Raw genomic sequence first — 27,553 nt, 5'->3', positions numbered from 1 at the left:
AAGTGTCCCAATAAGCCATGACAGTGTGACACAGAGCCAGCGTGTGCAATACCAAGACCCTGAAACTGAGGCAGCTAAATGTAATTCAACAACCTGTGATTTTCCTAGTTTCTGATGTTTTTATGTTATTTACTTTTATTTTTTACTTTTTATTATAAAAAAAACCATGGGAGGATCCATCTCTAAGATTAAAAACAACAAAGTCTACATATACATATACACACTGCCCACTCATATATGTATACAAATACTGTATACCCATCTACACACATGCAGACACATATCTGTGTACAAACATGTTCACATCAGCCCATAATGATGAAAACTATTATTTTTTTTGTTTATTGGTATGTTTATTACCACTATACAAATTCAGATATCGTTATATTTTACATTTTGACCTATTTTCATTAGAGATATATAAACTTGAGTTCATAGTGTGTAATTTATGTCCATTGTGGGGAGTAGAGGTGTCAAATCTTTAAGCATGGTTGCGAGGGATACTTAAAAAATGTAATCTGATTATTTTTTTGTATCCTGATTACTCAGTTACATGTAATCCGTTACTCCCAAAGCCTGCCTTTAAGTCGGTGCTCGGAGACAAAGCCGAGTGTCCCAATGTGATGCCTTAAACAATCCACTAGATGGCAACCTTCATCAGATTTGTGGACATTAACACAACCTGCTGGTACAGTACACACTCCAGACGATAGGGGGCGACACTTGCCGACGATAACCACGGCAGTAGAGGAAGACAAGCCCACTGTCTGTGCCACATTCTGCGGCTTTTTGGGTTCAGTCTCGGTCGGTCGGGGGAAAAGACCGAGACCTGTGGGGTTTCTGTTTTTTTTTTTTTTTTTTCCTTCTTCTTCTTCTTCGTACACAGGAGGTGGAGTTCGCCGTGCTTTCAAACTCCAGGTGAGCAGGAATCTGCCGCAATGTTAACACACGGCTGAAACTACACATCTGCTGGCTCCAGCTGCATGACAAGGTAACTTTATATTGTAGTTATTCGAGCATTAACAGCGATGCCCCCTGTGGTTAGTTAGTCTGGCTTTTTAAAAACACTACAGTTGCTCTTTTATTAACCGCCCCCCCCTTGTGTCTGGGTGGCTAGCTATAGCGAAACGTCAACGGCTGCTAACGTGTGCGTGTGTACGAAATGCACCAACGGTCGACAGCGACACGTTAAAACCGACAAAAAAAAAAAAAAGAAAGAAAAAGACGGAAGCGTCGGTTGTAAATGTTACTCCCCCTTTTCTCGGATATTTCACTTCATTTCCTAGTTAGCTGGGGTGTTTAGCTTGCTAGTCGGTGCTTGTCAGACACCAAGCCACCAAGGCTTTTTATTTTTAAATTATTATTATTATTATAATATTCGTATTATTTTTGCTCTTTGAGTGACATGTGTTTGCAAACATGCCGCCGTGAACCGAGAAGCCACAGCTAAAAATAGCAAATAAAATTGTTTTTGTTTTTTTTTTTTTTTTTTTTAAAAAGGCTTCCCCTTTAGCTGAAGCCAGGTATTAGCAGGCTAACGAGTGAGTTACATTCATTCATTAAGGTAGAAGAGAGAAAGTGATAGCATGTGTTATGTAGTTGCTGCAGCGAAGCTTTATGTCTTTCTTGGTTAAGCCGATTAATGCTGTTTCATTCCCTTGATAAAGATGCCACACGTGTTCTGAGAGACAAAGTAGCCGCATTGTTTTTATTAATTATGACTGAAATTTAATGGATTAATAACTCTGGCGGAAATAATGGAAATTCGTAATGCTAGACTTAATCTCATTGTGTCTTCTTTCCAGCATACACCAGTCATGGAGTTCAACAAATTGGTGACCTTGTGGATACTTTTCCTGTGTCTCATTGGAGAAAGTTGGACTGAGAAACTAAGTTCACCTACACCGGACAGTCAGATTGTTGAAAATGGGGTGTCAGGTGAGTAATCAATCAGGGCATTCATTTGTTTTTTTAAATTCTTAATAGGCTATTTGTATATCCACCTGTTAAACTAAGCAGACACACACACACACACACTATAGTTTGGAGTATCACTGTCCGTGCCATGTCTTGGTGATTGTGCAGACACTATATGTAGCCATGCTGAGAATAGTCCAGCTGGTATTCTCCAATAAGCCCTCTCCTCCAACAAAGATCAAGGTAGCTACTCTAACAGGAGGTAATTGACCTAATGGTTAGTGGAGTGAGTCAGCAGAGGTTTAAGTAGTTTCTGAAGCGTTTGGTAATAATCTAGGATCTAGGATCAATACATTGTTTATATATTTTCAACATTTGGCTGTACAATACTTACAGTACTTACAATACAACATCATTTGTTATTCGCCATTAAACTTTAATTGTGCAAATTAAAATAGTTGACGTAGCGCAAGTTTTTATAAGTTATTGTAGACACTCCCGTCCTGTATTTGCACTTCTAAACATGGGTGTCACCAACATTTTTCTACGTAAAGCAATGGGTAGGATTCATTTGAAAGCCTCTCATAAGAGCTTACTGCTGCAGTGACTTATGGCACTATATTTAGTTTAAAAGAAACAAAGATTGTTAAATGAGGTCCTTTATCACTGAAGTCATATCTTGCCTCAATCCATGTAGAGATTTCACGTGAGTGATGACAGTGGTTGCATCTGTCGAGTGTATCTTAAGACTAGAAAACAGACCGTAAACTATGAAACCCGACTCTGCTCAGGATAAGTATGAGCCAGTTGTGTCATATTGTGACATATTTTTTTTGTAAGAGTACTAGCGTACGAATGTCTACCTCTTTACCAAATGCACGGCACAGATTAACGTTTCTAAATATTTAACTTCACTTTATTCACTATACCTTTAGCAATAACTTGGCACCCACCACTTCAAATGTGCTCACTTGCGATCTTTTGTTAGCACAGCTGAACAGGGTGGTTTAGCAGGAACTGTTGCAACATTGTCCAAGTTGCTCAGACGCATTTTGCATTCGAAGCACATTTTTACTGATGTGTCCCCATATGTCCCAACAACCCCAAGATGTTTAAGAGTTTATTCTTGACGGTAATCTTAAAAGCTTGACAATTATTCTGAATAGTGACAAGATATAATAACTGTTGAGTTATGAAGTGACAAAGTTATGGAGTGTGTCCTTCATCTACATGCAGGCACACAGAATGACTTGCGTAACATGAGCTCTTAAAAAAAAAAAAAAAAAAAAAAAGGCTGACTGGTATGTAAATATCTTATCTTGTGTCTCCGGAGGTTTGCAAGCCAAATGAGAAAGAGGGCCAGGTTGGGTGTATGAGAGTGTTGCAGGTGGTAGGCTTTCACAAGGGTAACTGTCATTCTTTGTTTAACATGCTGAGTGTGAACGAGTGTGAGTGTGAGAGAGTAATTGCCTTTTTGGTATGTGGCTTTGCAGGTTCTCTGAAGCTGAATGCTTGCATACTGTGGCTCAAAAATTCACTTTTCGCTATGCGGAAGTTAGCGTTGTGCATCCAGGCTTCCTAGTTCTGGTTTAGTGTTTTCATGTAGAGAAATGTATAAGGCACGGTGTGGTAACTACAACACCATTCATAGACTCACATTCATGGACACAGTGACTGTTGCAGAGATTAATCTGTGACATGGTTTAGTATCTGTTTTGTCTCTCTAACCACTGAAGTCGACCTGTCATAACATGTGGTTCTGGGAGTTAAGGAAATGTGGATTGGTATGATCAGTTTAACAGTGGGAGGGGGTATTACACTGTAAATGCCAGGACAACACAAACCAAATGCTTGCAGCTTTCTGACTATACACCATTGTGTGGGTGACAGTAATTAATGATGAAGCAGTGTCAATTGAGATATATGGACTTTGAGCGTGGCTATTTACAAAAGGGGAAGTGAATTAGATTTTTGCGTACTGCTACACCATTTTGTTGTGAGGGTAACGCAGGTAACACAAAAATGCATTTCTCTTATTCGATAAAACTGAAGCATTTGTGATTTAAAAAGTTCAGTCCAGATTTTTATGTAATTGCACATTATTGTAAGCTTAGGAAGGGCAAGCCACTTTTTTGGTGAGCCAGGCCAAAATCCCCCTCACTGTCACCTTCCTCTTATGAAGTTATAATTAAATGAAATACACAATAAAGCATACCGTGACATGAGTCTTATATAACTTATATAACCAGGAAAGGGCCTCCCTGAGATTGAGGGACCAGCAGCACATAGAACAGAGAGGTTATATAAGACAGACTTGAAATTAATTAAATAAAATATGCACTTCTAAAGGTTTCAGGGCAGTATTCTTGTGAATCCACTTAAACTACTTTGCTGCTTTAAATTCAAATTCACATTTAAACCCACTGGTAATGCAGGTAGCATGCCGTGGCCTTTCACACAGCTCCTCTGTGGCTGCAGTACATGCCAAACAAGGTTTCCTCTTTGTGGGAGTGGCGGCATTATCTCTGATCTGTGGCAGAGGATTTCGAATCCCTCAGGAAGGACAGGGTACACAGAGGACAGACAGGCTTCACTAGATAATGTACAAATTGCTAAATTACATGATAATTTATCACGGAAACGTCCATTTTTGATTTATCTACAATTAATTGTAGAGCCCTACACACTGTTACTGATGCCTGAGTGTCAAAATGCCGAATACAGTTGAACATAAACAACATCAACAACAACTAACAAACCCAAGTTTTCTGATAATAAAACAGCACTGTGAAATCCACATTGAGGATAGATTTAAAAATAAAAGGGAGCCCATAATTATTAAAGGCCAATTCGCCTTGTGGCATGGCCTGTTTTGGGTCAATACAGAAGGTCTGACAGTTATGGTATCTAGCTTCTTGGTAACATCCCCACATTGAGTGAAAGGCCTTACATAAACAAGGCTTTGTTTTTAGCCAGAGAATTTAGCAGTTTACTGATCTTTACAAGAGCAAGAGGGTGGTCCATCTGGGGACCTTGAATTCTGACTTTTCTGCACAAAAAGCACAAGAGGTTGAAAAACCAGGATTAGCTGAAGTTAAGAGAGCTATTGTAGTATTGAGCTAATATGAGTACTTCAGTAACTTGATCATTTCAATGCTTGATTTACATTGTGTCTATGTATTTTTAGATGACCTGTTCTCACACAGCTGGCTGTTTCTATTTTTAATTTAATTCTTAATTTATTATATTATAAAAACATGAATTTATCATAGATCAACACATTGAGTTTTACTTATTACATAGCAACAGGAAGGATGATGACTGATAACCAAAGTTAAACCAAAATGTTCTGTAAAGGCATTTTGTTTAGACATGCATAATAATTGTAGTAGTAGTGATAGTAATACCAAAAGTGTGACTATAATTTGATGAATCTGTGGTGAGACGCGAGTTTTAAAGCTGCCCCATAACACCATCTTAATATGGCTTTGTTTCTCCACCAGATTTTTGTCGCATCGATGAGCCACTATGCAAGGATGAGAACGCCTTTCTCAGCTACGAAGCTATCCGTAGTATCCACAAGCAGATGGATGATGACGCAAACGGCAATGTAGATGTGGCAGAGACAGACGGCGTAAGTACCAGCCTAAAAAGTCACCATCAACCGGAGCTGATGCTCTGTTGAGGGGGGCATTCTGGTTTGCATGGTCACAGAATTGGCTTCGTTCAGTCTGAAGAGGCTCACAGGTATCATTATTGTAATCCTCTGACATCTGACTTGTCATAGGATTTGCTGCTAAGATGGTCAGTTAATCATAGCCCTGTAATGACCATAACTTTCACTGAGTAACTGGATTTACACTAAGTTCTGTTTACGCTCCGGTGCTTTTAAAAATGTTTTTAATCTGTTTCTGTTCAATAATTAACCTAATTCACGTTAAGTCTGGTTGTAGCTGGCATGCATGTTGTAGACACTGATGTTGCTACATTTGTACAAACACATTGTGAAACTGTACAAAATTGTAAGGGTGTACCTTTTAATCAGACTATGTGGTTTGTATTTTTAAAATGCAAGAAGAATAGTTTTTTCTTTTCAATACAGTGAATTGCAATGAAAGCTCATTATAAACAGTTCCGTTACAGCTTATGTCCGTTGACAGCTGTTTAATGCTCATCAGAGGTCGGGTCTGTTGCTGGTGCCTTAAAGACACTGCCTTTAGTCCACTTAGCTTACATCCTGAGTTCTAGTCTAAACTACATGTTGTGGACTTAAGGAGGCCTCCTTTGGAGCCTTATTTCGGTTTGATTCTGTCTGGCCTGTAGTTGAGGCCAGACCAAAGCAGAGGCAGCGTCATCACTGCAGCCCTCTCTGCTTTGAGAAGAGGCACTTGGCATGCAAATACCCCGAAGGCAAAGAATCAAGTGCAGTACAGTGAACGCTCACATCTGTAGTGGCTTTGAGTTGAGAAATGGAGAGCTCAAAACGATTAAGAGCACTTCAAGACAGTAGTCCGGCTTCCTGTTATCATACAGTGATTAAACAAAGAAGATAGTTGCTTTCTCTATGACCAAGATCAAAGTCTGCATCTGCCTTTTAAGAATAAGCTTCAGGCCTTTACTACATTATACAGGTCCTGCTAATTTTCCAATGAACATATTTTGTGTTATTTCACCTGCAGTACAGACCATCTCTCTACCCTGTAGTGAAATCCTCCCACACAAATCTATCAAGAAAGAAAGGAATCATGACTTATAACTGTCTTCCACCCATGTTGCATGAGTTGCAGTGGGAGTGCAAGTTGTTTTTAAAAACCTGGTGACTGAGCAAGCCTACAATATAGTGGGCAACCAGTAGTGTGGTTCCATTAGTGGGCAACCAGTAGTGTGGTTCCATTCGGTAGTCGGTGAGCAATACCACTCCAATGGGGGTGAGAATGTAATTGTGTGCCATAAATCTTGGTGCTCTTTGCCATTTAATGTGCCATGGTGTCTCGTGTACAGGATGCAGGGTTCTTATTTTCAAACAGAGATAGCAAAAAGTCTTTTGGGTTTGTTTTGTTACCCTGAACGGTTAGAAATTTCTATTATTTTAGGGCATTTCTAGGGCTGTCCCCAACTAAAGATGTTACAAGTTGAATAGTAGTTGTTAGTTAAAGCCAATAGTCAATTAGTCGTCAAACGTTATGATATTAATTTGATTATTTAAATATTCATATTAACAGCCGCCTGTAAATGATAACAGAAAAAATGGCAATGATTCTTTGTGTCAGAACAACAAGCAAGGAGACTGAACATTTCACTTCAATTTCAATTCAACACAGTACAACATCACACAAGTCTTGTTGTTCAAAAGACGGAGTAAATAACTTCCAACTTCACTAAAACAAACATATAAACAAATATATACACACACATATACATTATAGTTGACTGAGACTCTTTTCATCGACTAACAGTTTAGTCGACTATAAGGGGACGGCTCTAGATATTTCATATCTTTGACAGGGTTAGGGTATATATATTATAGTATATATATCTTAGGTATATTATATATAAATATATAATTAAGGTAAAGTTAAACTTTTTTGATTGCCGATTGGATCGTAAAGCACCGACTGGTTTTTCCTTCGATGCTATTAAGACAATTTTAACTAACTTACTATTAGAACTAGGTTACTAAAATAATCTCTGAAATCTGCGCCCTACTGTGCATTTGAAATGTTTCTGGTAGGGCGGCATGTCCACGCGTTCAGCCCGTTCATTACAAATAAAGAGTGAACTTTAAGTCCTTAATTACAAACCAGCTTGCCGATCAGACACACCACATTTCCATTCTCAATATGCCTGCTCACCAAAACTTTGTTCTGCACTCCATAACAGTAATTAACATTATGGATATGATTTGTGATAGGGATGCACCGATCCACATTTTTTTCACTTCCAATCCGATCCCGATACCTGAATTTGGAAATCTGCCGATACCCGATACTATTCCGATACCAGAGTTCTGTTTGCTTTAATATTGTTATTATCATTATTGTTAATTTTATATGAGGCTGAAATAAACTCCTCAACTGGCAAGTATGCTATGTATGTATGCATGTATGTCCCAAAAGGCAACTTGAGGTAAGTGTAAGGTCAGAAAAGGAAGTCAGAAAAACAGGAAATCCTGTTAACAGGAAAAATCCCATTCTGAAAACAAATATGCGACTGTAAGGGTTTCAAATTGATTGTCATGTCAATATTTATTCAATTCCCAAAATGTCAAATATTTGAAATATAAGAAAAGTGCAATAAGCTGGCTGCAAACTGCGGAATGGATTTCCTAAGTCGGGGCATGTCTCATAACTCTGTCTCTTTGAGCCGCGCCTCCTTTCAGGAAATCCATTCCACAGTTTGCAGCCAGCTAGCAGACTGGCCGGCAGGAATCACTTGTGGGTCATTTAGCAGACAACGTTAAAGCGCAGACATGGCTCAGGCGCAGGTTGGATCTGGAAATGTCGATCCGTGAATTACGCTGGTATCGGTCCCTATACCGGATCGGAACGGCCCCTTCCCTAATTTGTGATAATAGTGTGAGATTGTCCCACCAATTGCACCGGTGATCAACACACTTAAGTTGTAATGTAGAATAACTGTTAACACAGATGAGGAGGAAGATCTAGGCTACCCTTGTAGTGTAGTATAGTTAGTGAAAAATCTCAGTAACTTTTAGGTCGTATATGGTTGAGATATTTATGGTGTTTTATGTCTCTTTCACAGTCAGTGAAGCAAATACACACATAAGCCACAAGAATTGTGTTTCCTCTTTTATGGAGGTCATAAAGACCACAGTAGTGAAACGGGTCACAGTACAGTGCTCACAATAAATTAGAAGCCCTCAGCAGCAAATTTCCAACACAAAATGTGCTCTTTGTCCTCCAGTTATTCATGCATTTTATTCAATCAACCCCCACTCAGACATACTGTCTGTGTTGTGTAGGATGTGCGTATTTACAATGATCTGATGATATTTAATTGATGGATTAGGTGAAGGAGAACTTCTACAATGCATCACTTGTCAAACTAAGTTAACTAAAGTTATGTATCCTGAGATTGTGTCAATAATTCAGTTTTGCAGCTTTCATGTATAAGTACTTGTGAGTTAACACTTGCAAGTGCAAGATAATCTTTGTAACCACTGCAAACATCCTTGTCATACTGCAGTTCCTGAGAGAAGATCTGAACTACCATGACCCCAAAGCCAAGCATAACAGCTTCCATGGGGATGACCAGTTCATCAGTGTGGAGGACTTGTGGAACGCATGGAAGATTTCTGAAGGTACTGCTTTGAGACATGGTTTTTCCCTATAAGGCCAGCTGGGACTCCACAAACATGCCTTTTTTCCCCCAGATCTTTTTTGTGTTTATGAGTCGAGTTGTAGACTGTGAATCTTGTGTTGTACACCATGTTTGATATTGAGCTGCTAATGGCTGTTATTTTTAATGAAACATTTCTTGTGAGTTTGTTTGATTGTTGGTCCGGGCATTAGCGTGTTAATGGCAGTTTGTATTTCCCTTTGACTGACATATATTACCCATGCTTGACCTTCTCACTCACTCAACAAAGGAGCAAAGCAGTTGATCAGACGGCTTGTCAAGCAAAGAACAGCCTAGTTATCAGCTCCAGCCAGTGGCAGAGTGGACATCATTGAATCTGTCAGCACAAAATTCACTCTTACTTCCTTCTGCCTATCTTTTTGGCTGAGTTATCTTGTACTCTTTGAGAGCCCTTTTCATATGCTGTGCTGTATCTGGCACTCGCACCCTTCACACCCTTTCCCCTGGCTGCCTTTGTCCCCTTTTTCGCTCGTGGTACTGACTTACACTGCATTGCAGTTTCTTGACAGTGCTCTGGAGATTTAGAGCCAGGAAACTGGGTTTTTTGTTCAGGGGAGCAACACATTAACACAGACAGCCCACATTATTGACTGTCTGCCAGGAGCTGGGGAGTGGATTTTCCTTCCCCAGTTATGGGGAAGCCAGTGTATGTTATGTCATAGGATACCTTTTTCTATAGATTATTCAGAGTTTGGATGCACATGGTCCTATGATGTACTTGTGTGTCAAGCTGTATATACTGTGCAGTTAAAAAGTGTTATATTTCATGTTGTTCTGGCTCTGTATTTTGGGTTTAAAATCAAACAATGTAGTAGGTAAACAGGGGGACATTACAGGACAAACATTATTTAAACAAGTTCACACAACCTATACTACATTCATCATTTTTAATATTTGGTTGCAATTGTTTTTGTAATCACTGACTGCTGAAGTCTATGATCCACAGACGCCAGTACTTTTATTTTCCCGTGTGATGCCCTTGCTGGTTTTTGGGACTTTTTGCATCCAGTCTGTAGCAAATTAAACACGTGATCCTTTTAGCTGAGGTCAGCTGCTTGGCCCCAAGAAAGAATTTTTCTATTTGTTTAGGATCAGTTTTCTATTGCATTGTTCTGAAATGAAAAAGCTACAGGTCTGCAAGTACATTGTTCATTCAATAAAGATGTGTACACCCTCAAACTCAGATAAAAGCCAATGGTTTAACCTTTTTAGTCATTTCAAAACAGATTCGTTTGAAGAGAAGAAAACAATGAAAAACACATTACTAATACTTTCTGACTGCACCTTGTATGATGGAAACCAATTGTAGCTGTGTGAATGAATGAGAAACGATGAGCGCTGTAACTATGTTTTATTTTTTCCTCTTTCCCTCAGTGTATAATTGGACAGTGGATGAGGTGGTGGAATGGCTCATCACCTATGTGGAACTGCCACAATATGTAGATGCATTTCGCAAGATGAATTTTAATGGAAGTGCCATGCCAAGGTAAGGGATATCATGGCTGTATCAACTTCTGTAAAATATAAACTGTACTAGACCTTTGAAAAATATGCTGCTTTGGCTTGACCACAGGTATGTTGTTGTTCATATAAGGCTTTTGTTTTCAGAAGTAAAAATTGAATACTTCAATAAAAGTGATAAATAATTGACTATTCTGATCGACCAATGTCGGTTTTATTACATTTATTTTAATTTGTGTGTTTTGTATCTGATTGGTTGGGTGAAGAAGATTTGTTAAGGATAGATTATACCCTTTGATCTTCCTTCGTTCTTGCAAAATGACTGTGTGTCTGTTCCCTCTTAGGCTTGCTGTAAAGAACACCACTCTGACACTCTCTATTCTGAAGATCCTGGATCGCAGCCATGTGCAGAAGTTACAGCTCAAGGCTTTGGACACTGTATTGTTTGGAGCTCCTCTGAGTATGTGATGTTTTTCTTTTTTTAATCCCTGTACTCATTCATAAAACATCTGTCTAAATCACAGATCCAGATACTTCAAAACCCTGACTAGGGATGAGAAGGGGGTTCTGTTTCATTACCTCTTTGAGGGTCTTGTCAACAAAATTCAGTAAAATTTTGTGAAAGGTTGGTTGATGGGCCAAGATTGTATTTTTTTTTTTTTAATATTGCTACCAGACTGATATAATCACCTACCGTATGGTATTGATGGTATTCTCATTGAGATACTGATCTAGATGCAGTTAAAATGTAGACACACACTCTTGATCAAAACAAATTTGGAAGATTACGCATCCTTGACAGCACCCAAAAGGCTTTGTAGTTGTTCAAAAAGCAAGCCCCTACTTTTGGTCTTTAGAGAGGCATAAAAGAGAATTGATTCTTTTGAATTGGAAATATATTACTGTAAAACATCTGTAGGAAGTTTCTGAGTTCTTATTAACAGCCTACCACCATTACCGACATCCTGAACACTGCTGCTCTCATTTTTCATCAGAACTTTGTCTCTGTGATATGTTGCGGTTGGGTTTTATTTGCTTTCTTTCTTTCTTTATTTAGTCACTTCATCTACCCACTGACTTGCTTGTTTACTCACTTTAGTCGGCTCATCTTTCGTATGTCGGGGTAATCCTCTTACCACCTGTATCAGTTTCAGGGATTGAGGAAGTGAGCTGAGAGTTGGACCACACTGCTCTGTATTCCAGACACACCCCTCTGCGTACTGAGACAAATAAACACACCACTCATCCTCTCCTTCTCCAGCTCTCTGCTCCAGTTCTGTAACTACTGATAGTAATCATTCAGGTTCCTCTGAATGAGGTTTGTCTCAGCTGTCATACCTCTTGGCAGTACTATATATTTTTATTTTTTTTTACATAATATCTGTCGACACATTCCCAGGATGACTGCCAAAGTTCTTCTACTTTATTTAAAGAAAAACATGTATGTTTCATTAAAGCTTAGTTACGTTGTGTCAGCTGAATACTGAAATTTTGCATCACAGAGCTTAGAAAGTCTGTGAAAAGTGATAAATATTAATCTATAGAGTCCTTGAAGTTTAATTGTTTTTGTGGAAGGGTGCATATTTGGAAGAGAGATTTATGTGTAATCATCAGCAAGGCACGAGAAATTTTAATGAACCTTCATTAGAAACAAACGTGTAGTGGCCTGTGTCTGGCATGTGTCATTGTGGATGTGTTTTGTTAGTCACACCCGTAGGAAGACATTAGCGAGCACTGTCTGGCTTTGACAGCCTCTCAAAGCCAGGGGGTCCCACTAATAGTCAGACTGATACAGCAGCAGCATTTTAAGACACATCTCACAATGGGTTGGTCCTAATCTAATGGACAGTTGTGTAATAATTAACCCGAGCACATTTGGGTCCAGTTATTTCCAGTTTTGTGGTTAATTAAGTGTCACTTTATGCTCTCTTGGTGGTATTTCAGAAAGGCAGTGAATGTGGTGTTTACTATGTGTAAGTAGCAATTTACATACACTAGAGTTGCGTGATGAAGAAGAAGGCAAACTGTGTTTCCTGTTTCGGACAGATGGTGTTGTAAAGAGCAGTAAATAGAACCAAGAGAACAGTGTGGCATTAGGAAATTATTTTATATCATCTCCGAGATAATGCACAACATTTCCTCTTAAGCTTCTGTGCTCAGTCACAATGCAGAGCCGAGACAGATTTAGCACACTTGCATTCAGTTTATATCGTGACCTCATTTTTGGGAGTTGTGCTCTCTGTGGTTAAGAGGTAATGATCTGTATATACCAGCCTATCAAATGCATCTGAAGCCTAGTTATTGTTCTTACTACTTCAGTAGAATTAAGAGATGGGAGCAGAGGTTTACAGTTGTCCTGTAGATTTTCTGTTTCTCAGTTCTGGCACATACTTTGACACAATAGCAGGCGCAGCTGGTCCAAGTTCCTTGACTCTGATGAACCTGTGTTTGTTCTGGACTCTATAAGCAAGTCTACAGGGATATACACAGCCCTCCTGAAGGCCCATTTAACACAAGCTAGATACTTGGTGATGTGCTGAGGGTTCATGTGAAGGAAGATGTGTGCTGTGGGTTGAAGTTGTTTGGATTCATGGTGTTATTTGACTTTTCTCTGTCAGTAGCAGCCAGTGGTATAGGGACATATTTGTAACAAACCATGTATTTAGGTGTCATGTGCTCCTGATCGTATCTAAAGAGAAACAAGCCTGTATTGTCCTTTTCTCCTAATTTTACTTCCTTTGTGTCTCACTCCAGGAAGTCATGTTTTTGACATCACTTTCCTGCACACCCCTTTGCAGGTTTTGCAAGAAAAACTTGTCTCATCGTGTAGCTTGCAAGGCTGAAATTCAGGCTGTTTGTCAGTTGCTGCATGACAGTGCTCTTCTGACTCATCAGATGACAAATGGACTTAAACCAAAATTTTAAGATGACCTTTTGTAAATCTTTTCTCCTCGCTTGAAGTTTATCTGAATCTAATCTGAGGCTTTTTAGAAGTCTGTTAGCTGCTTCCTTGCTGCTGTCTATTTTTAATAGCTTTGAATCCCTTACAATGACAACATAACTCTTCCGTTTGCATACTGTAAACCCCCCCACCACCACCACCTCCTGCTTCTTCTATACGGAAGTAATATTGAACCCATTCTCTTGTACTGCACCACCTGCTTTTTCACCATGCTCAGTCAGCACTAGAAACAAGCTCCTGAAAATCACTAACATATCTTCCAAAATAATTGGTCTCTCCTCTCCCAACCCGCCAGCCCTCACTGACACTGCTACCGCTCGCAGAGCACTGACCATAGCACACAACACCTGCCACCCCCTCAACCCATGCTTCACCCCCCCCCCTCTGGCTGAGGACAACCACTCTTGAAAAAACATGCTTTGTGCCCTCAGCTACACTACAGTAGACTTGTTTTGTATTGTTTTTGTTTTTGAAGGTAATTCTTTTGTGCAGACCATTAAAACTAATTTCCTCAATTGATGACAAATCTGACTCTGACAGCATACTTGCACTCAGTTATTCAGAGGAATGGCAGCTAGGATTTGATTCATAGCCCCTCATGTACGAAAAAGTTATAGTTGCCATTGTTTGGGTTTTCTGTTCATGTTTATTAGCATTAGTTACCAGACTGAAATATGCTGTGTTAAGCTGGCTTTATCGTGGTCTTTTGCAGTAGGCCCCTCTCACCGCAGCCTAAACTTGTGCTACTGACTCTCCTATTTGTGTCACAGTTTGTGTTGCAGAATGACTGCAAGCACAAGCTTCACACCACATCCTTGTGAAGCTTGCTCATTGTTAGACAGCTTCATCTAATGATCTTAATATATTGCCTGGCTGAAATACACCTCCTCTTCTATTGATTTATCTTGTGATTTTGAAGTTTATTACTTGGCTAGAATGTAACTTGTCTTCTTTATTTTCCTCTTTCTCTTCAGTGAATAGACATAACCACTTGAAGGACTTCATGCTGGTAGTGTCAATAGTCATAGGCATGGGTGGCTGCTGGTTTGCCTACATCCAGAACCGCTACTCTAAGGACCACATGAAGAAGATGATGAAAGACCTGGAGGGCCTACAGAGAGCTGAACAGAGTCTGCATGACCTGCAACAGAAGTGAGGGTTTTTCCCACCACCCACACAACAAACTGTTATACTCTACAAGTACTGTATTGTGCATACATACCATTAGTTCTCCATTTCCACATAAAACACTCAAACAAATGTATTTATACTCATGTGTACACTATAGACTTCAAACTAACTTTAAGAGTATTTTGATAAATAATAATTACCACCCTTTAAAACTAGCATCAGCCAGTGATGAACTGAGAATTCTCCTTACATGTCTTCCATGTGCTGTGAGTTATTCCTCGCACATCTCTATCTCATTGACTTTCCCTTATGCTGTGAATTTAAAGGTGTACAACTCAACACTATCAACTAAAATAGTTCTGACAGACTAACAGTCTAGTTTAACAACTAGATGACGGTCTGAACAACAGCCCTTACCCATTAGTTATAAAGCATTTGGTGTGTGAAATACCGCCCCTACTTCCCTTGAAGTCAATATTTTATTTCACAAAAGTGTGTTTTTTCCCCCGGTGTTGGCACAAGCAGGAAGCCTGGAGGAAATCCTGTCAGTCTCAATAATTTTACTATGCAAAGAAGATGTTCTTAAACGTTAAGAATTTCTATGTAGTGGTTCTGAATCCTGTATGTATTTGCACAGTCATAACTCATTCATAAGTTATAACTTTCACGGGATTGCATGTACACAGCCACATTGTTCTGAAATAGGAAGTGAAAAACTGTTAGTGCAGCTTCTCCAGACTCTCACTATGAATCGTTGGACAGGCCTTTACACAAATGACTCTAATTGACTTAAACATTTAAACACATTTAAATTAAATCTAACAATTACATTACATGAAAATCTTGATGACCAAATGTATATAATTTAGATACATGAGTGTTTCAAGGAAACATCAGTAAGTTTAGGTCTGCTATTTGAACAGCTGGAATTTAAGCCAGTTTGACAACGCTGTACAACGTGGCAATCATTGGCTGTCAGTTTTAGCTCAGTGGGCCATGTTTTATTTGGAAGCTTCAACATAAGACTTATGAGTCGGCTGCAACACAGCTTTGCTTTCACAATCTAACTGCCAAGTGCAATGTTTTCCACACTTTTCAGTCACTATGCACTTTAAAATGAATCACCACACAGGCTTTTGAAAGGACAAAAACAACACAGAAGCACAAATGCATTTTGTGTTGGTGACTAATCTATTACTGCCTTCCTGTTGGGATAAAAGCGGCTCCCTTTGCTTTATACACCTTTGATCAAAGTCATTGATGGAATGAGTGCTTTTCCATTCATTAGACCAATTTTTACTAAACAATAGCAGACATGCATTAAGCTCAGTAACAAATCCTGCTGCATATCACAGCTCAGTTGAGTGGGGAGACCATGAGGGTTTGGCCAGCTCCCATGCATGACCATAAAATCACTAGACGGTGTGGTTATCTCCTGCGTTGAGGCTGCAGAGAGGTATGATCAAGACATGCAGTTAGCCTTCTTAAATTAATTGTGCATTTAACACTTGTATATAACACTGACTATTGTAGGTAACATTTGCTGCAGTAATACAGAGTCTGTGGTGGTGAAGAGATACCTTAGTTCCCAGTTCAGAGTCCAATTTTTTTTTCCCCAGTCCTAACCTGCGATCATACAGTAGGGTTTGCATAAAGTTTGCCTCAGTCTGTATGATACAGTGTGGAGCTCAGTGATTTCTTGTGTTGAGCAGCAGCTCAATACTTGGTACTCTTCCTCTTGGGCATCTAGCTTGTTTTCACTGTAGGAAATGAAACAATGCTCTCTTATGAATCTTTTGAATATTTTTCCCAAGAAATTGAACGAATGAACCCCTGTGAACCTTGCGGTTCTGTTCTGACACAGGATACTTCATTCTGACTTCTGGTGTATTCTGGTCTATGATTCACCAGGTTATTATGGCCTGAATGATGACGTTTTGAAATTAGGTGTTTTATTAGTAAAGCACCCCAAATAAAGCTAAATGCATAATAGCAAATGGTATTATCATGAAGACTAACTAAAGGTTATAAGATAAATCTAACTATTTTGGTCCTGTTAATACCTCAAGGAATGCTCAGAATGTGCTTTTAAGCATGCACTGTCTCCTCTTATTCCTTTAAAGGATACTCCAAACAGTTTCATCTCAGGTCAGGTTATATTTAAAAGGATAAGGCATTAGCAAGGTACACTGATAAAGTCACAGTGAAATGACATTTGATGTTTTGCTACTGATTTTTCTTTCTATGTTATTGGGCAGAACTTAACATGAAGAGTGACTATAGTTACGTTGCTCTCGGCCACAAATGCATTGCAATACATTGCATTTTGACATCTGAAGTTGCAGCTTTTCTCTAATTGAAAGGCTGTCTGAGAGAACATGTGTTCGTATATTGATTCAGATTTTTATGTACACCTGCTGGTGGTTGATACATTGTTTAGAGAGTTGAATTTGACCTGAGGTTGCTCGTAATGGAAAGCTCATAGAGTGGCCAAGATGGAAAGTGTTTAACCTCTGGGGATGCCATGTTATGTTAGATTAAAAACAGGGATATGCTCAGTCCCATTCACTGGCCAGACTGAGGAACAGTGACAGACATTGTCACGTGACTGCATAACCTTCCCATCTTGATGATTGGTGACATTGAAAAGGGAGAGATTAGCTGTTGTAGGCCTCAGAACTTTCAGTTGATCTTTCTACCCGCATTACCCACATGAGCTGCTCTTTGTATCAGCTGGCTGTTTAGGAGAAAACAGTTTTTTGAAACATGAGACGATATTGTCTGATGAGTATCAAATAGACAAGAGTTGGTTACTTGATGTTTGTCTCAGCCTTGGATTCTTAATTTTATGTACAGTAACACCTATTCTTATTGCACTGTAGTATCTCCCTCATTCCATGTGTACCCATATTTATATAATATATATATATATATATGAGGTGTGTTTCTGTTCTGGAGCAGTCCAATAAGGGAGTGTAAAGTATTTTTGTGTGATTTGCCTGCTGAATACCAACCAAAAGATCCATTGACTGCACCAGCCGGAACGAATCACTGAGGTCAAACTCTGTTCCTCCGATAGACTGCCAGGTCACTGTGTCTGTGTTGCCTCTGTGACTTTACACTTTGATCAACTTGATCAACAGAAATGCCACTGCCAAGTTTGAAGTTTATATTCATTCAGCAATATAGTATAATGTATCTGCTACAACTTAATAGTGTCGTGAAACCGCATTTAAATCTAATCTGGTGTGTAAGAGCTCGGAGAAAAAAAACAAGCAAACTTATTGTCTTGTCTGTTTCTCATAAAGTAGAATATCATTTTAAAATGACTATTCATTTTACGGATTGTGTATTAATCTTGTGTATTCATAATCAAAAGAAAATGTTAAGCAGAAACAGTCCAGCTAGCTTATGTATCTACTGCCAGACACAGTTGATTATGATCAGACATTTCATTTGTTAAGCATTAAACTGTTCTTAAATCAGATTCTCCCGAAATGTGTTGCATCCTGGACAGCCAGGCACTGTGGGAAGGGTTATTGTATTATATTGTAGGTCACTGTGACTAGCAAGAGGATACTTTCATCTCATACAGTACTTGTTTTTGGAGCTGAGCGAGAGAGGTATGTCCTCTGTCTGTAGCCGTGCTTTTCTTCCTGATCCCTGCTGCCAGCTGCTCTCTTTCCATACCTTCAAGCAGATCCCTTGGTGGTGTCAAGTAGCCAGCCACAGCTTCCCTGTTGGGGGACAGTGGGAGGAGGCTGTTTGACCCAGCCTCTGCCTCACCGGTGGGAGATAGTGTTAAGCATGACTGCTTAACATGTCAGCTCTACTGCTAATTCACCCACATTTGGATTGGGGTGTGGTGTGCAGACAGACTTCCTGGAGAAGGACTAGCGACAAGAACAACAGCACTGTAACAACAGCATGTGATTGGCGTTAAGAACTTTTCTTGAAATGTTGTTTAGTGGAGTAAGATAAATACAAATGTAGTATTAGTGTCTTAAAGCCTCTGGGGTATTTACCTTCTCCCTCCAAGTCTGCAGAGACATTGTGCCTGCATCCTGTGAGCCCTGCAATGCAGGTCAGTTGAAACGTTTGGCGTCTTCTCTCTGAGCATTGTAGCTCTGCCAGTGCTTTTGAATCTTAGCTAGAGAATGGCAGAGGTCAGGGTCGAAAGCATTAGCAGGACTGCCCACCACCCACATTTTCCATAGCTGTCTCCCTGGATCACCTTTCATTTCTCTGCTCCTTCTGCTGTTGTGTTTAGCCTGACAGGAGGTCAGTGCCTCTCCCTAGTGACTGAAATATAGTACTGCTTCCTGCCCTTCAGTGTCTGGAGACTAAAAAACTAGTTTTTTTGTTGTCTCATAAGCCTAGGTATTATATTTTTAGGGGGTGGGAATTCCATTGTTATAATTGCTTAGCCAGACAACAGGCAAAGTATTATCACCTGAGAGCCTAACCTCACATCAGAGATCAAATTAAACAGTTTATTTCTTGGTTTAGAAGGGCATATTATAATTATACATACTTGTTAATTACAGTGGATTAGGTATTTTTTACACTTCACTATATGTTCAAATGGCACAAATAATTATGTCATGGATGACAAGCCCCCCTTTTAAAAGTAGACTTTGTTTAAAAGGCTAGTCTAAAAATATCCCACGTACAAACCAACACATATATTCTGGACACTACAGCAGCATTGGGTGCCGCACTGTACTGTTCTAAAGTTACATGCTGGCAGCTGCTCCCATTCTTGGCTCTTCCCCCTTTATTGTGAGCTGCCTAGCAGCTGACCATGGCTCTTTACTTTCTACATGTTAGCCATTGTTTCCGGTCATGCTTGGCTGATGCAAGGCCGTCATTCCACACATACATGACACTCGCATGCTTACACGTCATGCCTGGCCACAGAAAATGACACTGATAGGTGGACAAAGGTCCATGCGTAACATTTAGGAGGAGCTATTGGCAGAAATGTAATATAATATTCATTCATTCAGGTATGTTTTCATTAGTGTATAATCACATGAATATAGGAATTGTTGTGTCTCCATTACCTTAGATTTTATCTACAGACTAAAGGGGTCTCCTTCCATGGAGTCTGCCACCTTACTGCTATGACACAGCCACTGATGTCTCGTTTGTAAGAAAAACTAAACTTAAAAATAATCCTTGTTCTCAGGCTGCAGATCGCCCAGGAGGAGCACCGTACAGTGGAAGTGGAGAAGGTGAACCTGGAGCAGAAGCTGAGGGATGAGATCAATGCAGCCAAGCAGGAGGCCCATCGACTGAGGGAGCTGCGGGAGGGCACAGAGAACGAACTGAGTCGGCAAAAGTACGCTGAAGAAGAGCTGGTACAGGTACCTGCAAAGTGACACATGTGATTTAAACATAGTGTTTGGAGTAAAACTGAGTGAGTGTTTTTATGAACTTCCAAGGTGACAACTGCACAGTATGTTTAGGTCTTTCGGATTCACACTGGCTATAGTATAAATACACCCACTGAAGTCTTTGTCCATTAGGAATTTGGCAGGAACAGCACAGCCCACACAAGCGAGCAAAACACACAGCAGTATTTGTTTAAAGGACTATCACAGTGCTCTAATTCAGACACTTTTTTCAAGAGATAAATTGGAAACCTGCAAGGCTTTCAGATTCAGTGTGGCTGCAAGACGCTTTGAGTTTAATGTTCAGTAGTCACAGCCAGTCACCACTTACTTATATTCAGGAGGCAAGTGTCCAGATCCATCAGTCCTTAAATATTACCATGGTTTTAAGTTGTATATGAGCTTTGTAGTATGTAGAACATGTTTGGCACACAGTTTTTGCAGTTGTCCTACTGAAAAAAAACAAACAGAAAATGCTAAAAAATGAAATACACATTGCCAAGAATGTGTTGCTAGATAATATAGATTTTATGGGTGTGTAGATTTTATGTGTTCATTTGTCAGCTAACGTGTGAAATGTGTCGCAGGTGCGCATGGCATTGAAGAAAGCAGAAAAGGAGTTGGAGTCACGGAGTGGCTGGTCTCCACCAGAGTCTCTCCAGAAGTGGCTGCAGCTCACCCACGAGGTGGAAGTGCAGTACTACAACATCAAGAAGCAAAATGCTGAACGGCAGCTCCTGCTGGCCAAAGAAGGGGTAAGCATGTAAAAACTTAAAGGGGAATGCCATACATGCAGTTCAAGAGTTCTTGTTATTACTTTGATCATAGGACAGTCTATATAAAATCTGTGAATTCCAAAGCAACTATTTCACAAAGCCATACCTAAAATTTGAGACTAGCTTGTCCATAATATCGGAACCTGAGCTTGATTGAGAGAAACTGGATGTATATTTCAGTTGACGTATTTCTGATTATTATGAAACAGCTATTGATGCAATCTTGAATGCTCATCAGACTGTTGTACCTGGGAGCAAGATTCCTCTTGAACATAGTGAGTGGATAAAGTGAATATTAGCAGAGATAAATGTTGGGTCATTTGTTTTCACAGGCAGAGAAGATAAAGAAAAAGAGGAACACTCTCTTTGGGACTTTCCATGTGGCGCATAGCTCCTCTCTGGATGATGTTGACCACAAGATACTGGCAGCAAAGTAAGTCCGATTGTAATGGTGGAATACATTTCGTGTAACATTTTGTGTTTGGCCGCATTCGGACAGGATGGACATCACATGGGGTGGTGGGGAATAAAATATTCACTGTGCTCCTCAGTAATTTGTATTAAACTACAGGAGGACCAGTGAGTTGGATGAAAAACAGTAGGTAATTACAGGTGTAATTATTACTGGGGTGGAGATGAAGAATTACCTACATATGTCCTTTGGATTGCATTAAAATCACTGACCAGCACAATGTTAACCCACTTCCCCCAGAGAAATAAATTCAGTCTGAATGGGGCTTCGGACTTTTGGACATATTGTCAGTGTTAATAATAAGTTACGTTTCCTCTTTACTGATTTCTCCTTCTCATCTGTCTCAGACAAGCCCTGGGCGAGGTGACAGCTGCTCTGCGGGAGAGGCTTCATCGCTGGCAGCAGATAGAGATCCTCACCGGATTTACCATCGTCAACAACCCAGGCCTCCCATCTCTGGCCTCATCCCTCAACCTTGATCCCACCTACATGGGTGGCAGAGCTACACCTCAGCACTTCATCATGTCTGACGACATGGACGACATGGACGAGGATATCGTGCCTGGAACTCTGCAATGTAAGAGTTCATCCGAATCTTTGGGGAGTAGCAAACGCACCCCTAAACACTCCAAGGCCCAGCTGGGGAAATCCACAAATCAGTTCACATGAGAATTTGGACCTTTAATGCTACATTTACCTGAATTTGTCCTTGTGGCCTACCTGGTGATGTAGGTAGTGAGGGTCACACATGTCTGTCTTTGAATGAGTGTTTTACATTTGTATAAGTTGTATCATGTAAATTCACTTAATTGTCTTGTTCTTTTACACACAATTCCAGTTGAATGCCTTTTGTTGATTGTTCTCATTTTGGATAAAAGTGTTTACTTGACTTTCAGTCGATTATTGAGACTGAAGATTCCTGTGACTTTCCTTTGGAAAATGAATTGTCAAGAAAAATATACTTCTTAATGAGAACAGTTTTTTGTGTCCTGATATTTGCTACGGACCTTCTTGAATCTGTTTTTGGTCAAACAGCTGCAGCCAGAGGAAACATGTTATATACCATAAATTTAAATTTATAATTAGGTTGAGTATTAGACACAAAAATACACACAACTGTCCATTTTTCTGAACTTATTTTGTACAAAAAATTATTTTTATTGAAGAATTCATGGGTAAACACATGTCACATATCTTCATCTCATAGAGCAAACCATTATCAAAACGATTTGTAGGGACGTTAGGTTTGAGTTTGACTAACTGCAGGTGAAAGTTGTACTACAGAATCCGACAGCAATAGTGAGTAAGTCTTTTAATCAACATTAATTACACTCCCTATCTCACTCCCCTCTTTCCCTCCCACAACCTCTCTGGCATTTGGCTTCCACTGCTGTCTCAATGGCCTAACTACAGATGGCACCCGACTGTTGGAACGGCGAGCCAGTGACCTGTGGTCCGTCGGTTCAGACTGTCAGCCCATGTGGAAATATCCTGGTTGGCCATTTATTCATGCCCCAGTTCAGTCCTCAGTTTGACATCCCCGTCTCTCCCCTTGACTCAAAGCCACACAGAGCTATAATACTTTTTAATTGGACAGTGTGCTACCGATGGACACAGCTGAAAGGGAAAAACCACTCCATGCTGCGTTCATCTAAAAACACCCCTGACCTTGCCTTAGTTGCTTGCTTGCCACATTTACTCCCTCCTCTAAATCTTGTCACCACCCAGTGCACCCCTGCTTTTCCCCATAGTGATTAGTCACTTACTTTTATTGTAAATGGGCAAATTATTGTTTAATAGGTTTTATTTTATTGATTTAAACAATATATCATAGTTAATATTTTCTCCTTTTGTTTGATTTAATACTTTTCCTTCAAAGGAGGAGAGATAAAACAAGAGCTTTGGGATTTTGTTGTAATGTAATAATGGTGTGCAGTATAAAGGCTAAATTAGTAAATGGGATTTTTCCTTGAGACTTAATCATTTTTCACATTTTAAGTCTGTTAAGGTCAAGAGAAATGCATCCCAGCACCTGAGTATCTTTCCACTAATCTCCCAACTGGTCTCCCCTTGTGCGTCACACTTTTATTTCATGAGTGGTTGTTCATAATGCTGTTGTTTTGTGCCCACAGCTCCCAGTATGATGTCCCTGCGCCAACGCCACATTGACCCCCAGCTGGCCATGGGCTCCCAGAGGTTGGTAGAGAGCTGCCTGTTGGCGGGGCAGCAGGGAGAGGGAACCCCATACCCATCCAGGTCTAGGGCTACCCTCAGACAGTCACGCAGCCAGTCGTTTGGGCAGCTCGAATGTCTCCCTCTACCTCCTCTTTCCTCAGCTGTGTCTCACCCTTCCATCGTATTTACCTCCAGCCTAAACCCTCAGCCCCCGTCCTCCTTGTCCGCCTCTTCCTCCTGCTTACCCAGCTCTGTGGGTGGCAGTGTAGCCCCTCATTCCTCCCACATATACCATGCTTCCTTCCAGCCCATGGACCCCATTCCTGATTTCACCTTCTCAGATGTCTCCAAAGCGCACTCCTCGTGCAGCGGCAGCTTTGGGTACCCGTCTTTTTCCAATTCTCCACACACATCGCATGTGCGTGGGTGTTTTTTACACGTGTATCGTAGCGTAGGTACCTTCTTCTGTGCGCCGTGTTTGAGTCCATTTTATTCTGTCATGCTTTCTTTACTTTTCATTTCTTTTATTCCTTTTGCTTTCACGTCATTGCAGCTGATGAGGCATTACAGAATCTATGCATTCACTTTCTCAACCTCTCTCAGTGTTCCTGGTGTTCTTTGCCTGCTCAACTAACAAGTGTGGAGTTCCAGTATCCAGGCTGTGCCCAACGTGTCCACTGGGTTTGCAGGCGTAGTGTAGATAAAACCCCAGCATGCAAAGCTTCAACTTGAAACTAGGTTTTTTTTTCTCATTTCATCTAACTTAAGTTTTTTTTCCCCCACAGGGACCTAAATCGCTCCGACTCCGACTCCTCCCTGTCCCTCTCCCAAGTTGGTGATCGGCTATCTGCATACAGCTCCAAAGCGCACCTAATCAAGCCCACCACTCTCATGCACGGCCTGTCCGGTCGTGCAGATGACATCATCTCACTGCATGCTCAAACCCCCAATGGAGGTAACCGTATTCATGAGGTCAATCCAGCAGAGCCCATCCCCGACAGCCCCATACTCATGAAGACGGTGTACGGCATGGAGAAGTCGCCCAGCCTGGGAGAGATCAACAGCCTGTCAGAGTCCTCCCGCTCCCTCAGCCCCAATTCCACTGAACCTGACACACCGTCACCAACGGGAGGAGGGCAACCAGGGGTCGTGGGGGCAAAGGGCAGCACCCGCATCCCGCAGCTGTCCTCCAAGAAGAGCCCGCTGGAGGAGGACAGTGGCTCTACAGGAGAAGACACAGATTCCACTGCCAGCCGCAAGAAACATACCTTCAAGATCTTCAAGAAACAGAGGAAATAAGGGCTACATGAACTACAGGCTGTCAAAGCTGTTTGACTGTATTCCTCTGGTCTGTTTTCGAAAAAGAAAAGTTTTTGGTGTTCATTAATTGTCAGATGATGGCACAAGTTGTTGCCGTTTCGCTTTTTTGTAGGTACAACACCTACTCTGAGTAACTGGACTGTGGGAACAACCAGCTGTTCAGTTTTATCTGCTTATTGGGTCAATGTTGAATATATGGGGAAATGGGTAGGTTTGTATATTGGAATGTAAAGTATTATTTATTCTGCAGGAAATTGTGCCAGTCTCAAAGGGAAACGTGTCTCCCAGTTGGTTTTTCTTTCTTGTTCTACAATCTATAACATTTTGCATGTCTTCACTTTTGTCCGACTGATACTCGAATGCTCTTAGTGTTTGCTTGGTTCCCGTCGTTAACCTGCTTAGACAACACTTGATGTTTCTTTTCTTACTACCTAACCACCTAGCCTACAAATCCAAAGTGAATGCGCACTCCTTTTTTCCACCAAGTACTTTGTGTTTTTATTGATGGTTACAAGTTTTTTTCTTTCTTTTGTTGTCTTCTTCTTGGCAGAGCAAATGACACAGTCAGAGGATCCTCAAACAGAAGAGTCTTAGTAGGAAACTCGGACTATATTTGTGACTCAAAATTCCCTTTTGGCTGTTAAAGAAATGTGTCGTTTGAACACAGCACAGCAATAGTAGGTACTGAGATGTAGAAGTGAAAAAGAATAATGGATTGCAAAGGCTTAACAATCATTTGCAACCTGAATGATATTAACTTGTATACAAAAGACAGTTGGACAAGAGGAAAATATCCTCACAAAATGACACAGTGACCCATCACAGTGCGGCTTTAGACCTTTTGCTTTATTTTTAGTATTTAAGGTTGAGTGCATGTGAGCATGAGAGAGTGTGAGAGCAGTGCTTTGCTGAAATGTGCAGCTTTTAAACAACACCAACAAGTCGAACAAGTCTTTTTAAGACCCTGGCTAATGTACGTATCCTTTCATTATTAGGCAGAAATGTTATCAAACACATATTTACCAAAATGTTAAACATAACAGTCTGAAAATACCAGAGTAACTGTGTGAGAATGAGCTTTTAATCTGTGTATTAAATTTAAAGAGTATTCTTTGGATTAAGTTTACAGTATATACAATGAAAAACAACATATTTATCAAAGACGTTAACACAAAGCACATTTTTATTCACAGCTATTTAAAAAAAAAAAAAAGGACACGACTATGTTTTGTTTTTGTAGATTATACTCATAATAAATGGGATGTTGGATAAGTAAAATCCAGCATTTTCCACTAATTGTATATTTGATGAATGGGGTGCGAGTTTAACTTGGATTTTGGGTCTTGCTATCCTCCGTCTTACCGTTTCTGTTTGACTGATTATTTAGGTGGACAATGAAAACTTCACAGCAGTTTGTCAGCGAGGCATGGGTGCTGGTAAGGGCTATAGTTACAAGGCAAACTCATTTGCTCTGTATAAGATAGAAATTTTCAAGTTGTAACCGCTTTGTAATCCACGTTTTTATGGAAGATTTAGCTCTAAAAGTTCTGGAAGCTGAAGAGCAATGTCAAAGTGCCAAATCCCAATTTCTGTCAGAGGCCTTTGTATTTGTAGTGTGTTCGGTCCTTTGAGCCCCTGTTACACAGAACTCAAAACCCCGATATATATATATATATATATATATATATATATATATATATATATATATATATATATATATCCTGAGTTTAAACACTGAATGTCCAAGGGTATCGTTTCTGTAACCGTATCCTCAGTACAGTATGTTTACATTTGTTACAGATGATTACTACAACAAAGAACATTGTGCCAGTTTTAATATTGACAGCTTCATACGAGCACAGAACTATGCATCAGTAGTTGTAGGTGATTAGATTATGAGTAGTAGGGACACTTAGGGCGTTCCTGACCAATGAACAACCAAAAAGTGCTGCAAAAGACACAGTCGGCCTCCCCCAGCCTCATAATGTAACAGGTGGTTTGGATGTTTAAGACATGTTTAAATATTTTACTTTAGAAACCAGTTTAAAAAAAATAATAATATATCAATTTCCTACTGGTAGTTTTTTAAAGTGTCATTTGTACCTCTTTTGCACGACAGAGCTGTAAATGGATTATGCCATCTGAATGTGTGCGAGTGCGTGTGTGTCGTCTGCTCCCAGTATAATGCACTGTAATGTTGATGCATGTCAACTGCTGTAACAAAACCTATATTGGGTTAGAAGAGTGGATCAGCTTAAGCTCTTTACTCCCCCACCCTCCTTTTTCTTTCTCTTTATTTCGGGCTTCTATTTATGAATACAAACAGTATATTTGTACAGAGAAAATGATAATTTTGCATCTTCTGTGATGGTCTAGACTTTTATGGCACTCCTGCATGATAGCAATAAACTATTTTGAATGAAAGGTGAGCTGATTTGTCGTACATTTTACACCACACATGTACACAGGTTGCAATGCATTATTGCCCCTCTCATATGTAGTAACACTCATAATGTTACTTCAGCATACTTAATAGATTTGCCCCAGAACAAAGTAATTTAAA

At 40.1% G+C, this 27,553-nt stretch overlaps 1 protein-coding gene across 8 annotated transcripts; it reads left to right on the top strand.

Moving 5' to 3' along the window:
* The first annotated feature begins 746 nt into the window (after positions 1 to 746).
* Positions 747 to 27,414, top strand: stim1a (stromal interaction molecule 1a). 8 transcript variants are annotated; one of them, XM_051397110.1, is made up of 14 exons: positions 1,569 to 1,693; positions 1,806 to 1,938; positions 5,421 to 5,551; positions 9,124 to 9,238; positions 10,672 to 10,783; positions 11,103 to 11,218; positions 14,695 to 14,872; positions 20,043 to 20,220; positions 20,835 to 21,002; positions 21,356 to 21,456; positions 21,843 to 22,072; positions 22,909 to 22,989; positions 23,628 to 24,051; positions 24,456 to 27,414. In XM_051397110.1, exons 1-14 carry the CDS (start codon positions 1,643 to 1,645, stop codon positions 24,967 to 24,969), a joined length of 2,532 nt encoding a protein of 843 aa, XP_051253070.1. In that variant the 5' UTR covers positions 1,569 to 1,642; the 3' UTR covers positions 24,970 to 27,414. The 8 variants fall into 8 exon arrangements, with proteins under 8 accessions (XP_051253067.1, XP_051253064.1, XP_051253065.1 ...); XM_051397107.1 differs by lacking the exons at positions 1,569 to 1,693; positions 22,909 to 22,989 and adding an exon at positions 747 to 918; XM_051397104.1 differs by lacking the exons at positions 1,569 to 1,693; positions 22,909 to 22,989 and adding an exon at positions 747 to 991.
* The last annotated feature ends 139 nt before the right edge of the window (positions 27,415 to 27,553 follow it).

Source organism: Dicentrarchus labrax, unplaced genomic scaffold (genome assembly GCF_905237075.1).
Source record: "Dicentrarchus labrax unplaced genomic scaffold, dlabrax2021, whole genome shotgun sequence".
Lineage (NCBI taxonomy): Eukaryota > Metazoa > Chordata > Actinopteri > Moronidae > Dicentrarchus > Dicentrarchus labrax.
Note: the sequence above shows the minus strand (reverse complement) of the source record. Positions and strands in the feature narration are given on the sequence as shown.